Source organism: Trifolium pratense, linkage group LG7 (assembly GCF_020283565.1).
Source record: "Trifolium pratense cultivar HEN17-A07 linkage group LG7, ARS_RC_1.1, whole genome shotgun sequence".
In the NCBI taxonomy this organism is placed as follows: Eukaryota; Viridiplantae; Streptophyta; class Magnoliopsida; order Fabales; family Fabaceae; genus Trifolium; species Trifolium pratense.
The window spans coordinates 41,214,453-41,232,032 of NC_060065.1; the positions used below are offsets into that span (position 1 = coordinate 41,214,453).

Consider the following 17,580-nt stretch of genomic DNA (forward strand, 5'->3'; position numbering starts at 1 on the left):
TTCTCCCTATTGCACTTCTCTTCTGATTGTATTGCACTTCTCCCTATTGCTCTTATTCTGATTGATTGCACTTCTCCCTATTGCATTTCTCCCTATTGGTTCTGTTTGGTTGTTTATCTTTGTTGGTTGTTTTGTTTGATTGCATCTATCAATTGGCGGATTCTTATGATTGGTTTAGTTTGAATTTGTTCGATTGATTTGGTTTTTGGTTAGCTTGGACGGCATTGAATTGGATGTTGGATTAATTTGATTTGGTTCTCCCCTCTTTGATGGTAAATTGCTGCTCTCAGTTGATCGTGATCTTAATTGGGTTGATTTATTGTCAGGGCTAATTTGTAACAAGCTTAAAGATTAGTAAGCTTTAGCTTGATGGGTGATGTTAGAAGTTTAATTTATTTTCGTATTTTGTTTGACAAACTCATAATGTTTCTTATTGATGCATAATGAGTTTGAGAGTATGTGTTAGATAATAAAATAATAGGCTATGTTATTGGGTCTGCTAGTTTAGAGTCCATTAGGTTTTATATATATTCTCTAGTAACTTTTTGTAATGTTAAGCTATATTGGTATTCTATGAAACCCTAGCCGTCTTTCTCTTTTCCTATTTGTGTATCTCTGATTCTAACAGTCTTGTCCTGTCCTTCCGAGATTTATTTGTGTTGTTCTTTTTCCATTTTAAAATCAAACACTAGACAATTATTTTTGTTCTGTCCCGTCCTTCATTTTTTAGCGGATCAAATGCACCCCTTGTGTATTTAGGAAATCAAATTGAATATATGTGATGATTTCTTATGTATATCGTTGTGGGGTACTTCACCTCACGATTATTCCTTTCACCCCTCATCAGGAGCTTGAGGGGTTTGCTGGTTTTGTGGGCACGGTGGAGAAGGATTTGGATTCCTGCCGTACAAAATGCACGCAGTTTCACGCTGTACTGCATCTTGACCGTCCGATCACGATCCAACGTTCTGTAGTGGTTGCTTTTTACTATATTTATTCTAAGCTGTTAGATCGTGATCGGACGGCCAGGATGCAATACAACGCGAAACTACGTGTTTTTTGTACAGCAGGAAATCCAAATCCCGGTGGAGAAGATGTATTATCATAGATATGTTAGCAGTAAACAAATCTCAAACTAAATATATTTTCATGCGATTATTACATAATATTTATCAACCAATCTCTTGTAAAAAAAAAAATATCAACCAATCTTATTTATTAGATATGATATTGTCTTTTCTCAGATACAAAATAATTGATGTAAAAAGAGTAGAAGAGCAACAAGATTAGGGATTCATAACAACAGGTGATGGAAGGCTGAGGCAACAAAATGGGGGCTTATAACAAGCAGGACGGACACATAGGTCTTTAAAATCAGGACAACAAACGAGTCCAAAGCTTTTTTCAGTGCCTGCAATAGCACCTGTAATGGCAACAAGAAACACCACAAACATCAAAAACATCTTTGTCTCCACATTTGTCAAAAAAACAAATCTTTGTCTCCATTATAACCAAACTTTGGTTCGAAAAGAAAAATAATGTGAATTCTTAGTGAGTGGTATGCTAGAGAAATGTGTATGGAATTATAGGCAAAGGGGGAATATATCTTTTGAAATATCATAATTGATACTAATATTTAAAAAACAATTGGTCAAGAAAATATTTAAAAATTAATATAGTGTAAAAACCTTAATATTTTATCATATTAGGTATTTAATATAATATACAATTGAGGCTTTATTATATTTAAATATTGCATTTATATTTACTTTACAAATATGTATATAATATAAATTTCTGTTTTAGATTTTCTCATATTTATAGAGAAGGAAATACTTGTGCAGACAGATTAGCTAATGCAGGTTTTTTTGTTGATGAGTTAGTATGGTGGGATCAATTACCAAGTTGTTCTATAGAGGGTTTTTTTAGAGATAGAGTTGGTTTGCCCAATTATCGTTTTCACTAATCTTGTTTTGGTGGGTTTCCACCTATTTTTTTTTTGTTTTTCATTTTAATAATACTTTTGGTGAGATGGTAGAGGAGTGGTAATGCATTGAGGTGCCAACATAGTTGGGATGTCGATGACTTACTATGATACCATGCTTTCCATTTTGCTTAAAAAAAATTTAATAAAAATAAGATATTTTTGTCAAATAAATAAATAAATAAAATGACGAAACATCATTTTTTTTTATTAAGTAGTCTTGTGACTAGAAATTCCGCGCTAAAGGTGAATAAGTGGGGTGTCCGAATTTCGAACTCCGACCCCTACAAAATATTAAATTAATTTTTTATCACAATTTTTTTTTGGGTCAAGTTATATTTTAATATATTACTAGTTTTGAAATATAAAATTGGTTAGTAAAATATTAGGGGTCTTATTTAACTATGACTTTTTTGACTCATTTATTAATTATAATTAAAAATATAAATATATATATATAACCTTTATTTAGAAGTATACACTTCAATCACACGTCTTAAAGAAATTTAATACCTAGCTTATGAAAGAAATTTCAATGACTTTTTGCTTCATTGTGTTACTAGTTCAATCGGTAGTTGGAATGAATTGACATGTAATTTAACTCCATGATACGTGGTTCGATTCATACGGAAAACAAAAACTCTAGGGGAGTAGAGAAGATAGTGAGGTACAAGTGGGAATGAATTGAACATGTATTTAACTCTAGGGTACATGGTTCGATTCCCACAAAAGGCAAAAACTCTACTAGAGGAGTGGAGAAGATCGTGAGGTACAACACCAAATGCCTACTAAATACCTAAAAAAAGGACCTGAACGGTTAAAAATAAGGCGCCTTTTTTATTAGAACTTTGTTGAATGATGGTTGAACAATTGAAGAGCATGTGCATTTTTTAGATTTGAATAGATTGATCAAAATTGATTTTAAAACTTAACATTTGGTTATTATTAATTTATAGATTTACTGAACACAAAAAATCACATAATATTGTTACTTCAAATGATGATTTTTGCAAAAAAAAACAGTGACCCAGAAGTATACTTTTGGATGTGCTTATTTCAATCTAATCACACCTTCGAAAGTAAACTTCTTGATGTGTCCGGATGTATAAATTCGGATACATTTATTTTATTGTCAAAATCACAAAATTTAAACGAGCCGTTCGAAATATGTTTATATATATATATAGGAAAAAGCAATGAAAATTTTCTATGCATTTCAAAACCACATACATGCTTGATTACAACACTACATTGTTGCGAGTACATTTTCACTCTAAAATCTAAATTGTTGCTATCCATATACTTTACAAAAGAATTTGTATTTAATGTGAATTGATGTCTCTCTAACTTACAAACCACATCAATCAAACCTCAACGAGCATATATTGATTGTGTATGCGTGCGTGCGTTAAAGAAATAACGAACATTAAAGAAACAATATGCGTTTGATTCGTAAAATAATAAGGACTTGACAGAATAGTATAGGACAGAACAAGATAATACAGGATAGGACAAACATGTACCGAAAAGATATAGGACGACAATATTTTTATATTCGAAAATAAAATGGGTATTTTCGTATTTTTTATAGTTGTACCGTGGACAAAAAGTTGTCCCGTGATTTAGTGAGTGACAAAAAATCTTGTTTTTGTCCTGTCTCTTACTACCTAATTTGTCCAGTCCCATAACCAATTTCAAATCAAACAGAGGACAACAAAAGTTAAGAATAAATTAATGGCTTAATTGTTAGTTTCACCTACCTAATTTGTCCTGTCTCTTACTGCCTAATTGTTAGTTTCCCTAATATTAAGGTGACGTTACATTTATTTAATGGCTTAATTAGTCTTTTGGTCCCTTAAAGATATTTTAGGTTTCACAATGGTCCCTTAAAAAAAAAAAGGTCCGGATTGGTCCCTTAAAGACACATTTGTTTCTCAATTGGTCCTTTTCGTCAATATTTTACAAAAAACGTTAGTTTTAGTTGACTGAATTGTGGATGTCATTAAGTGTAAGTGGTCCACCAAAAACCTTATTAATTTTTAAAATTTTAACCATTGAAATTTTTTGTTATATTTGAAGTTAAAATTTAACGAAAAGGACCAATATGACAAACATATATGTCTTTAAGGGACCAATCAGGATCTTTTTTTCTTTAAGGGACCAATCCGAGCCTTTTTTTCTTTAAGGGACCATTGTAAAACCTAAAATGTCTTTTAAGGGACCAATAGACTAATTAAACCTTATTTAATTCATTCATTAAATTGGGTATCATCTTCCTTCCCCAATTTATATTCCACCCGTATCCCTGCTTCTTTAATTTTATTTTCACTTTTTTTTGTCCCATATAATATTTTCTAATTACTTTATCTTGACATGAGATTACCATTATTTAATAAAGCATACACAAACAGCCCCTTCTGCCCACCCCTCTAATCCTCTAGATTCACTTGTCAAAAATCTAATTTGTTGCATTGAACAAAGCATCTTCTTTTCCTCTTATATTTCTTTGTTACCACTACTAACTCCCTGCCTATTCCATGGTTGAGCTCATATTCTAAAGGGAAAACAATCAAATACTAGAATCCTACAACCCTCAATTTAAATGAAGACTTTCATACATATTTTTACGATCAAATATTAGATCATTTTAATTATGTACCAGAAAGTTATACAACATTTAAACAAAAATATACTATCAATTTCAAGTAATGGGATAGTACTAATTCTAGCACCCCAATACTAGCCTACTTGGAAGTTGAACCTGAAATTGATTCTAATATAGCACTTTGTGCTACTTGAACTCAGCACAAACCCTTGCAGATTACGTGGTAGTGCTGATACATTTGAAGGATATATTATAGGCCCAAATGTCCTCGACGATTGTGAATGGGGATCATACGGTGGAAGTTAGTTTCGTAAACTCTCTTATTTTAAATTCTTTCATTCCTTTTAGGAAGTTAGTTCTCGTACGATCTATATAATTTTACTTAGTCATGCTTCCGCAATATATATGGTTGTTTTTGTGAACTAAATAATTTGGCAAAATCATCACATTAATAAAAGTTAAAATTGTTGTTGCAATATATGAAGCACAATTTTAAAAGTGACATCAAGACACACAAATAGGTTGGCACAATTCCAATATTCATATACCACGCACGCATGCGTACATGCAAACACATTATTCTCTCTCTTACCTCTTTCAAATTTCTTTCTAACTTCTATCTAAATTCTCAATTTTTTTTAATGTCTTCATCATCATTCCGCTCCAATTTCTCTTATAATTTTATCATTTCTTCATTATTATTTCACCGCTTGAAACTTTTTCATTTATCTATCTTCATCTTACTCATATTCTTGTAAGTGTTTACTTTTTTATTTTTTAAAAGTTTAGTCTATTATTCTAATATTGTATTTATTAAATGTTTTTTGGTGAATAAATTCTTTTATTTAATTTTATATGTTGTTAAAAACAATAAAACTTTTTTTTAAAACTATATAAATGTTATTTTTAAAAAATAAATGCACTTATTGGTGGAATATTCAGCCAGTAAATATGCGTAAAAAAAAATTGACTTAGTGGGGGATTTTTTCGTCAGTAAATACGCATAAAAATAAATTCACGTAATGGTGGATTATTTCACCAATAAATACAAAATCTGTCATTTTTACATTCTCGCGATTTATTTCTATGATTAATAAGTTGTCTGATTTCTTTTGGATTACTTTATGGTGGATTTTTCCTCCAATAAATGGAGAATGAATCTCTGATTTTTTCTCAATTTTCACTTTTCAACCATTGATCAACTTTACACCATTTCTTTTAAATTTAAATATTATTCTACATTTTGAATTCAATGGCTTAGATTCCCAATTATATCCTCAAGTTTTTTTTTCCAACATGAGAGGATCCTTTCTCCAATAAATGTACTGGTGTGTGGTTTATTGGCAAATATATTTCCCCCAATAAGTTTGAACTTATTGGTGATTTTGCTCTCTTATCTTAAATTTCTTGTAGTGTAAGTCCGACCTTTTTATTCTCATTTAGATCCTTTATCTTTTAAAATGTTCACAAAATTTAAATGAGCCGTTCGAAATATGTTTCCAAATAAAAAATATATATAGAAGAAGTATGTTCAACAAATAGGAAGAAGAAATGAAAATCTTCTATGCATTTCAAAACCACATGCTTGATTTACAACACTACATTTTTGCAAGTATGTTTTCACTCTAAATTGTTGCTATCCATATATACTTTACAAAAGAATTTGTATTTAATGTGAATTGATATCTCTCTAACTTACAAACCACACATCAACCAAACCTCAAATAAGCTTATCAGATGAAGAATAATCATCTTTACTTGGATAAGATACAGAAGAGTCAATCCATGGTCCATCTTTACTATTTTGTAAGAATGTTGAAGAAACATGAGTTTGGCTATCTTGTGATAGAAGTTCAAAGGCTTTAAATCTTGCTCCGGCTGTACTATCGCTGCGTTTGATTATTGACGCTTGAATCGGTGTATTTCCTTCAAGCATGCTAACTACAGATGACATTGGTGGTCTAAGAGTTGGCGATGGATTGGTGCAAAGGAGTGCCAATTGTAACATTCTCATGGCTTCTTCTGGTGAGTAGTTTGAAGCAAGACTTGGATCCACCAATTCTAGAAGGGTTCCTTGTTCTTGAAGAACATAGGCCTTTAATGACATGCAAAACATAGTATTAGAAATTTAACCAAATTATTGCAAAATATAATTTGTGTTAGAACAACAGTTCAAAAGAATAAAGAAACGATGAACGTGGCCTAGAAAGGTTACACAAAAGTATAACTTACCCAATCTAGAAGATAAACAAACTCTTCTTTTGGCCGATAATTTGTGTTGCTCATTCCGCTGACAATCTCTAAGGCTACAACTCCGAAGCTATAGACATCTGCCTTGTCGGTCAAGTAACCCCGCATAGCATACTCAGGAGCCATGTAACCTCTGATAAGAACATTTAGTACCTTTGTGTCAGTGATTTCAAAAGGTAAAATGAACCAATTTCTACGATATATGTACATGATTATAGCTGCAAGAAATACACGGATTGTGATTAACATTGCAAGCATGGTTATAAATTGCAGTTGCATTGCAATCTTTGAAATTGCAGACAAATGCAGTTGATGAGGCCGCAATTACAGTCACAATGTGTTTGCCAAAACTTTCAAAACCTTTACATTGTGGCCACAATTGTGGTTGTGAACCGCAATTTAAAACCATGAGTGCAAGCCAACTAATGATAAACCAAGTCTACGATTCAAAACTTTATAATATGGTGGCATAATACTAACATTGTCCCTGCTATTCGCGTGCTGATATGAGTATTTTCTTCTTCATCAAGCTTGGCTAAACCGAAATCAGAGATCTTTGCTTTTAGATTCTTATCAAGTAAGACATTGGTCGCCTTAATATCCCTGTGAACTATTTTCAACCTTGATTCCTCATGAAGATAAGCTAAACCTCTTGCTATCCCGACACATATCTTCATTCTCGTGCTCCAGTCCAAGTTCAACTTCTGTTCCGGTTTACCTAGAAGAAAAAATTTCTTTTAAAGTTTTATTTTAACTTAACAGGAACATATAGACACAACCATAAGTAGTTCATAAAGCACTTACCGAAAAGAGCGCGAGCAAGACTATTGTTCTCCATGTACTCATATACAAGCAGCAATTGGTTTCCTTCAATGCAACATCCATAAAGCTTCACAAGATTCGGATGCTGCAAAGCTGATATCATACCTATTTCATTAACGAATTCACGGTTTCCTTGCTTTGATTTGGAAGAGAGCTGTTTAACAGCAATGACAGCACCATCTGACAGTACACCCTGCAAATAAGCAATGCCTTTAGTTAGTATCATGTTTCCACACACACACACACACACATATATATAATAATTGAGGAAAACCTTTCAAAACTATATATTTCTCGAGTAAATTTAACATACAGTTTATCGAAATTTACCTTGTAAACAGGACCAAATCCTCCTTCGCCTATCTTATTTTCTGGATCAAAGTTATTAGTAGCAGCTTTAATTTGTCTCAAACTATAATAACCTGTTTTTAATTCTAGGAGTTCTGCAATAAGATAAATGTTTTACTCAGGAACAAGAAGTGATAAGAAAAAGAAAGATAGATAGAAGGAGAGAATCGAAATGAAATCATAAGGGCAGTAACTGTTTTCTTTATTTAGGACTTCAATCTTACCTTTATCTGTTTGATCCTTCCGAAAGATATAACCCATCTTCCAAAGGACAAAGAGTATCAGAATGATAACCGCCAATGATCCGACCACAATTCCAACAATCGCTCCAGCAGACAATCCATTTGAAGGAATTTTAAAGTCTACAACAAAGTATAAAGGTTTACAAAACACAAAATAAAATAGAGTTTAATTTGTATGCACTGTCGGTGTAAAAACATTCTACACATTCATCCAATCACATTTCACACTCACCGCATAGATATTTGAGGAACTGATATAACAAAGTGACACAATGACTGAATATGATTGGATACATGCGTAAAATCTTTTTTACACTGACGGTGTATGGAAATTAAATCCAATAAAATATTTGACAGAAGGTGTTAGGAACCAAATTTCAGAGAAAATAGAATAGTATTATTAATGATCAAAAGGAAAATATTACAGAGATTAAATCCCTATAATCCCAGAGCTAAGCTCCTCAGAGAAGAGATGGTTCTCTCTCTGCCCAAACCTTTCGGTTCCTAACTGAAAAGATACGGAATCCCCTTCTCTTCCCCTTACCTCACTATATATACTACTAAGAGGCATAACAAACTTGCCAACTCAGCACCCTATCTCACTCACTAATTACTCATAAAAGCTCACTATAATCTTTATTACAAAAATAGCCCTTTTTCTATATAACTCATACTTGGTCTCTATCAGAAGGTTATGAAATCAAAGAGAAAAAAGAATATGCACCGATTTTACACTGTCAACCAATAGTAACCATGTTTTCTGCCATATCATCCCACTTTCTTGATATGACATATGGCAAATTGATAGTTTTTATTGGATGATCGTGTAAAACTATTTTACACTGTCAGTGCATCTAGTTTAAACTTGAAATCAAAACAATATGAAAAATAAATACTTACTTGGGGTGACAGTGATAGCAGATATAAGAGGTCCATATACACCTCTCATAGGAATGGCATTAGTTCCTTTCCCTGCCCAAGATAAGTGGATTTCCAAGGTACTATGATTAACATCAACATTAAAATCCCTAGTGATTCCCTTGCCAACTCCACCAGCTGCTTCCATAATGTTAAAATCTTTCAAATATTTAAAACCCTGTCCATATATAGTTTCGAAATTCAGAACTTCTGTTATGTTGTAAAACCAGATACAAATATAAGAAACTTAGGACTTATTTGAGCTTATCTACTGACATCAACACCGTAGGACATGTGCGTAAGCTGTTTTCAACTTATATCATAACGGTTTGACTTGATTATATCCTTTGTTATAGAAATAGCTTATACATAAGCACTTATATGATAAGTGTTTATGCTATAAGTTCTTAATTAAGCTGTTTATCAAACAAGGCCTAAGAAAGAAGTAACAAATTGTTCGATTCATTACTCACTTGAATTGAAACATCGAATATGCGCCTTCCAAGGTTGCTATATGTCTGGTCATTAGAAAACATTATCTCAGCAAAATGAAGTTTCACGTTATAATTTCCTTTCATCATACAAAGGCCAAAGTATTTAAGAGATATCGGTGCAATGCGGGCTGTTTGGTAGTATGCAGAACCATTGATATTCAAAGAGAACGTATTTCTTGCCACATAATCAGCTCTTTCATTTCCAAGAAATACTCCTGTGCTGCTATATGCCCATTTTCCATCATCACTAGGAAAAAAAGTCGAAATTCCACGTAAATGTTCGTCGGCTTCATATTCATTGCCTTCAAATTCAGTTGCAGGTCCTCCACAATTTATGAAGAGTGAATGATCTGCAGAGAAATATTAAAAAAATTAATTTTTCATCACATGTTCAAAAAGAAGCTAGCACGATCCATTTGCAAATTAAACACGGTAGATTATGAAAACGCGATTGGTCTACTAAGTCTGAACACTCACACCGAGGGTTTCCCGAACAAGGAAGGTTCATCTTCAAACAAGACAATCTACAAGATATGAAGTTATATTCAGCACATGGTTCAAAAGATGATACAACACTAAAACTAGACCATATGTACGATATGATCACACAAACTTACGAAGTGTTTGATGAAGGAGAGACACTGGAAGCTAAGTTTCTGTTCAAAAATAGTACTAAGATTAGTATTGAGAAAGGCAAAATGTTGGTAAAATTCGTAGAGCGATAAAAAAAAGAAGATGAAGCTTACACATCCAAGGGCTGGCAACTAGATGTAGCAGCGTCAGTAAAATTGTTGAAAGATAAATCACTGAAACATAAATATTTTAATTACTTCATAAGTCAACGAGTGCTCGAGACAAATCGCAAGAAAAGTATACAATTAGAGAGGGGAAAAAATCAAGAAAATGTGCTGACAAGTACTGTTTGTTGTTCACTATCCATCCTGGAATTGTTCCACTCAGAGAGTTGTTAGTCAGAAACCTATTAAGAAATACAACATTTTTACATCAAATTTCTAGTAATAAGTTCCACATGATTTTGTTTAATCTTCTTGATATCGAATGAAAATGTTCACGTACACGAAGTTAATTGATTCCAAGTCCAAGTCCTGAAGTGAATCTGGAATTGGACCAGTTAATCTGTTGGAGCTCAAATCTCTGTATAAAAAAGACGATGATTATTATGATAAAGAAACTATAGAACATAATGTGAGGTAATTTCTCTTATGTAACAATTTTAGTTCAATGGTCGTAAAAATGTATTTCCAACTTACAATGTTTTTAGATTTTCCATCTCACCGATGTAGTCCGGAATAGGACCAGTGATTAAGCAATTTCTCAATTCCCTGAGTTACAGAAACAAACAAGTTAATAAAATCCTAAATGAGTTGTTCTTTATATGTAGCGTAACAAGAAAGGTTTCGACTCACAGTCTTGTCATGCTTTGCAGATCCTTCAGATCAGGAAATTTCATTGTTGTTTGTCCCTTCAAATCAGATATTCTCCTGATATATTAATGTTTCATCAAATTGTTAATCATAAGACCTATTTTCCAAATCGTGAATCAAATTTTATTACGAAACTTAAGATGCATTACTAATAAAGATATGGTATTTTTTAAGTAAAAAAAAAAATTGACAACGCAAAATTATAAGCTGATATTTCATCTACTAGCCAAAAAATAAACCGAGATGCGGCTTGCTTGTATCACAAGATACCGATAACAATGGTAGAAAGTACTCACAATTCCTTCAACTTTGTCAAGACAGATATAGCAGGAGGAATTGGACCTTCCATGGATGTGCCTTGCAAATCCCTACAAAACAAAATTTTACACAGATGTATCATTATTTAATTCTTCAACAAGTAAATGATCACAGATAATCCAAAATTTAGACTTACAATCTTTCAATTTTGGTCCAGTTTCCGATAAAACTCGGGATCTTTCCAGATAAACTGCTTCCATCGATCCTACTATAGAATATCGAGTGATATCAGAATTTAATGAATACATAGAAAATGAAAAATGATGAAAAAAGCCGCATTAATTATATCATATCACTTACAAATTAGTGAGATTCTTTAGTTTTCCAAATGTTTCTGGTATTGATCCTGTAAAATTATTCGCAGAAAGCATGCTGCAGATTCATTTACAATGTACAAAAAAAAATTAGGAATGTGATATCATAGATATTTTATGCGTCTGATACAGAAAAATTACATTCGAAAGTGAATATTTACAAAATTACATCAAGGCTGATTCTAAGATGTTACGCTAATTTACGAGTTTAATTCTGATACGCTGTCAGTGTAAAACTTTTCACACTGTTAAGCAACCATAACAAACCGTATATGTGATTTTTATGATAGTAACAATTACAGTCCAACATTTTTTATGATCTGACGATTATAATTGATTGACAGTGTAAAATGACTAAAAGACATAAGTCTCACAATCTCTGCAAGTTCTTCAAATTTCCGAGGCTGGAAGGAAGAGGCCCTTCAAGTCGATTATTCTCAAAATTCCTGTAAAAATTGGATGACAGATATAACTTATAATGTTAATCAATATGGCATCAAATTATTCTTCTGAGAAACACTTACAGTTCTTGCAGGGTGACAATATCACCAATTTCTGAGGGAATTTGACCACTAAGTCGATTTCCCAAAAATGACCTGAAAAATGGAAATAATTGGAAGTTAAGAAATTGAAAAATGTGTGCATGGAAAAGCATGGAAACCATTGAGTAAAACATAAATGATATTTTTTTTTCCTTTCACCACCAGTTTAGTCTGGTTCGGAGGTCAGTTTTGACATCAAGTGGTTCCAACCCCCCTCCCAATCCGGCCCAACGAATCGAGGAAAAGGCTCTGATGCCATCATATACCAATGTGGGACTTCTTAACGACTCATACATAACACATCCATAACATAAAGCAAGAAGAAAAAAAAATACATACAATGATACACATAGACAAAGGTAGCATGGCTTACATTCTGACAAGTGGGAGGCGACCAAGACTCTTTGGAATTGAGCCATTTAGATAATTCCGAGTTAGATCACTGCATATATAACTTTCATTTAGTTTCTTTTCTTTTTCAACAAAAATATTACTAATGCATAAATAAAATACTAATTAAACATTAATACTTACAGTATTGTGAGTTGAGTGAGATTTCCAAATTCACTAGGAAAAACTCCAGATATATTGAGACCCTTCAGCGAGCTAATAGCCAAATTCATTGAATTAGTAATTCTCAAATGAAGTACTTTAATTTAATAAATTACTAATAAATAAATATTTAATTTATATACACTGACATTGTAAAGTTATTTTACACATATATTCAATCAAATCGTTACATGTAAATATTTGAGCTTATACTTTAGAAACAAACTTATAAAAATAACAATATGATGTGATTTTATTAGACGCACGTGGTAAAAAATGTTTCATTGTTATTGTCGGTGCATATCGATTAATCTTAATAATTAATGTAAAGCAACTCAAGCAAAGTACACATAGCCATGTGATATAGTAGTAATTTATAAGGAAATATAGGACTATCCTTTTATGAAAAATTCAAAACTATTTTGGTCAATGTACACAAATTAATCTTTAGAAACTTACATCATTGTCACATGACAAACAGTGCTAGCATTGAATGAACAATCACACGTGACATTTCTTGTAATTTGATCTCCAACAATAATCTTGTTACCAAATCCTTTATCCCCATTGCAAGAACGTTGTGTAACCTTCCAATTCAAGTTATGTACCTTGTCTGATATTGTTTGTAGCAATTTCACTGCAAATAGATTATAGATTAATTAACACAAATCAAATTAATTGTATCCTATATTAGTCTTATCCTTGTATTCATCAACAAAAATCATTCATATCCTCAAAATTATAAAAAGAGAAGTGTTTCTCAAGTTAGCACGGAAATTGCATATTATTGCAGGGATCGGAGTTCGAACCTCGATATTCTCACTTATTCATTTTAAAAATGTGAAATTTTTGTCACTAGCCTATTTGACAAAAAAAAAATTAAAAAATATTTCGCACATGTCAAATCACACTAGTAGTAATAGTTGTTTTTTTTAACTATTCATCGGATCTCAAATAAGAGAATTCAGATATTTTGATAAAAAAACTACTTCACCAGTTGACCCTAGTAGATATTTTGACCTATTCATCATATTTCAATAATTATACCCTTTAGAAAACTATGATTGTCAAAAACTTTAATTAGCCCATATTTTGCAGCTCACATGGTCAAAAAGCTTAATAAATTAACAAATTGCATACAAACTATGTCACTTTTTTTTATATATAGTTGGTGTGACTAAAATAAGTCATACAAGGTGGGTAATATAATACTAATACATAAAAGAAGAAATAGAAATTCTCATGCAAATAGTTACGTGTAGATATTTTTCCAACTTTCATATTCTCAAGGCTTCTCGAATAATTACTTACTTTCTTCGGTTTATATTGACTATCATATGAATTAAAAAATATAATAAATAATTAGTTAAGTATAAAATAGTTTTATCAAAGAGTTTAGTTAAAAAATAGAGAAATAATAAGAGAGGTCGCAATTATCGTTAAAGTAACTTTTTTATAACATTTTATCCAAAAAAAGAAAAACACTTTATAGCAACATTTTGACAATTAATCTTTATAAAATTAAGTAACATCATCAAACTCTTATTTTAGGAATAAATAAATGTTGATAATTCAATGGAACAAGCCAAAAGTAAAGAGAAAAGGAACATTGAGCCGAACAAAGTGTTTGACATTGACTAGTATAGTTGCACACGTATTATGTCCATCCCTTCACGTTGGCAAAATTTAATTTGTCCCCACCGTTTTTATTTTTCAATATCTAGTAAGCTTGGTCCCCACTATTTTAAAATATATCTTATTTTTGACAGAAATATATCTTATTCATGATTAATGATTCACTCATAATCAGTTGAATGTAAATAGTTCAAGGACTACCAATAGTTAATTGGTTTTAATTGGTTCAGTGGTGATTGACGTTAAATTTGGTAGGAAGGACCACAGTTCGATCCCCACAACTGTGATCGGGAGGTTGGAATTACTTGATGTCAGAACTGATTCCCAAACCAGATTAAACTGGTGGTAAAAAAAAAAAAGTTTTAGGATTTGTTCTTCGACCTTGTAGCATGTGTCTAATGTCTACATACAACTATGCAATTACGGTAAGTGACTATTCAATTTTGATCAAATAGTACATAAAAAAAGTATGTTTTAATTTTAATTTTATAAAAAGTAAAAATTACTATCTTCAAATATTAAATCATCTAAGAGATATCAAACAGTTACAAATAATGAGTGATTGCATTGTTCGGATTCCCCATTTTTTATATACATAGACTAAATAAAAAAACAATCATAAATTGACACACACAACAATGAAGAAATCGGAGTTTAAATTCCGATCATGACATCCAATACAATAATTCTGATTTTTTTTTCTGTCAATTTGGACTCTAAATCCCCATATTAATATAGATAGGTTATTATAGAAATACTAAGGTGGTCCACTATGTCTATCTTATCAAAGAAAAATCAAAATCATTCACATGTTGTACTTAGTGTTGAATTTTGTACAATGACAAAACACTCCAAAAATGAAGATTATATTCACAAAAATCTCCAAAGATCCCAGAAAAACCGAGAGATTATTTTATTCATATGAAGATTATTTTATGACATAAAATCCAAAAATCTACCATAACTAACAAATGAATTCAAAGATCAAAAAGTAAATAACTATGAACAAGTTATATGAGACAATTAAAGTTCATGAACTAATTCAATTCTGGAACTGAAAATAATAGAAAAACATGAACAAACTTAAAACACAACTTTAATTCCATGGCCACTAAAAAAAAATCCTAATTTCCACTAATTAAAGAAAAATATTTGAATTATATATATCAATCAATCGTACAAATTATTACAAAGGTTAGAACTTTGTAAACTTAGTTTTTTACTCTATAAAAAGGGCAGTTTTAATTTTCATAGTTCTAAACAGAACAAGAAAAACAGAACAGTTTTGGAAGTTACACATAATAATTGTTCCAAAACATTAAAAAAAATTATAAAATAAAAGAGAAAAGAAATGAAGGGTACCTTCATCTTGTGGTAATAGTTGAGAGTTGGATCCAAACATTGAGAAAGCAATGAACAAAAAGAAGAACAAAGATACATGTTTGAAGCTTCTTGACATGAGAAAAAACATGTTGGTTTACTTTTCCCAACAGTTTAAGATTTTTGATAAAATTTTATGAATAAAATTGCCACAGAGAGTTTTTAGAATGGAATGGAAAATTACAGGAAGATAAGTTGAGACAGAAGAAAACAAATAGAAACGAAGAAAAGAGTTGGTAAGAGGTTATTTGTTTGTTGTGGAGGGAAATAGAAGAAGGAGAAACGTTTTTATTTTGTGTTGCCTTTTTTTTCCCTTTTCAAAACATGAATACATTTTATGTCGTCGACTCTTAATAATATTCAACAAAGAAAAAAAAAAAAAAAGCCAAATAGAGTTTAAGACATAATTTTTATCTGCAAAATATAAATATTAAACAACATATAAGAGAATAATATATGATAAAGGTTTATGATATTGAAAAAATTTGTCTAGTTTGATGTTTGGTGGACAAAATATTATTTTAGTATTTTGTCTAATTCTTTGACGCTCAGTTTGTTCAGTGTCAGAAATAGTTTTTCTTGTTTAGTCGTTTAATTGTTTTTATAGTAGATCAAACACAAGTTTGTGAAAAATATTGCAAAATATACATATTCTTGTAGTGAATGCACATTGTCGAATCCGCAATATCCAGTCCACGTCACACTAGATTCTCCGTAGACGGTAACCTATTATTTACCAACATCCATGCAAAGAGCGACACCTTTAACGGAGCCACACCTTGTTCCAAATAACATCTTTCTGATAGAAATCACAAGAGGAACCATCTGGGATAGCCACTGATAAACATCTTTTACTGTATATGTTGTGATCGAGTCACGGTGTCATAACTATTTATCTAGTAGGTTTACCTAGAAGAAAAGAAGAAAACATTATCCAAAGCATCACAACACTCTCTAAGCAACTCATAAAAAACAAACGTTTGACACTACATCATCCCTCATATACAAATCAACCACCGTAATATTTTTATCAATGGTAAACTCAAAAAGTATAATAAATATTGGCTTAAATATGCAAAAGGTCCCTACACTTACGGGTCATTTGAGTTTTAGTCCCTGCATTTTAAAATTCTTTCATTTTGTCACTGCACTTTCATTTTACTTTAGAAATGGTCCCTGAACCCATTTTTTGTTGAAGTGACACATTTTTTTATGACGTGTCAATTTTATTTTACTTTTAAAAAATTACTTATTTAAAGGTATTTTGATAGATTCACTGCAAAATTAAATGAGTCATCAACTCTAAAGTCCAGCCAACAGTGACAGATCAGCAAAAATGTGTCATTTCAACAAAAAAAAAAGGGTATGGGGACCATTTTTAAAGTAAAATGAAAGTGCAGTGGCAAAATGAAATGTTTTAAAAATGCAGGGACTAAAACTCAAATGACTCATAAGTGCAGGGACCTTTTCCATATTTAACCCATAAATATTAGACAAAAAAGTTCCTCGCCCATTCACCTATCTTTAAATCATCATTACCCAACTTTAGTAATGTTATTTTCAAACCACCAACCTACATTCAAACCAACCCTATTCTTAACCTCAAACACATATCCTTCCACCACCATAGAGACACCTTTCTCCTCCATCCCAAAATTCTACATACCCTCCTCAACACCACATTTTACCGCCAAGACCTTGAACCACAAGCCTTCCTGCTCTCCTAACAAC

General features: G+C 31.5%; 1 protein-coding gene across 1 annotated transcript; it reads right to left on the minus strand.

Moving 5' to 3' along the window:
- Positions 1-6,083: 6,083 nt before the first annotated feature.
- On the minus strand, positions 6,084-16,143 carry LOC123894924 (probable LRR receptor-like serine/threonine-protein kinase At1g53430). Its single transcript, XM_045945058.1, has 25 exons — positions 16,045-16,143; positions 15,832-16,008; positions 13,294-13,471; positions 12,817-12,888; positions 12,656-12,724; positions 12,265-12,336; positions 12,115-12,186; positions 11,727-11,798; positions 11,563-11,634; positions 11,405-11,476; positions 11,091-11,165; positions 10,935-11,006; positions 10,741-10,818; positions 10,577-10,642; positions 10,410-10,469; positions 10,281-10,319; positions 10,141-10,187; positions 9,643-10,013; positions 9,152-9,347; positions 8,234-8,371; positions 7,992-8,104; positions 7,644-7,854; positions 7,320-7,557; positions 6,822-6,972; positions 6,084-6,684 (listed from the first exon to the last, which is right to left on the minus strand). The coding sequence occupies exons 2-25, from the start codon at positions 15,938-15,940 to the stop codon at positions 6,310-6,312; spliced, it is 3,018 nt and encodes a 1,005-aa protein (XP_045801014.1). The 5' UTR covers positions 15,941-16,008; positions 16,045-16,143; the 3' UTR covers positions 6,084-6,309.
- Between the last annotated feature and the right edge of the window lie 1,437 nt (positions 16,144-17,580).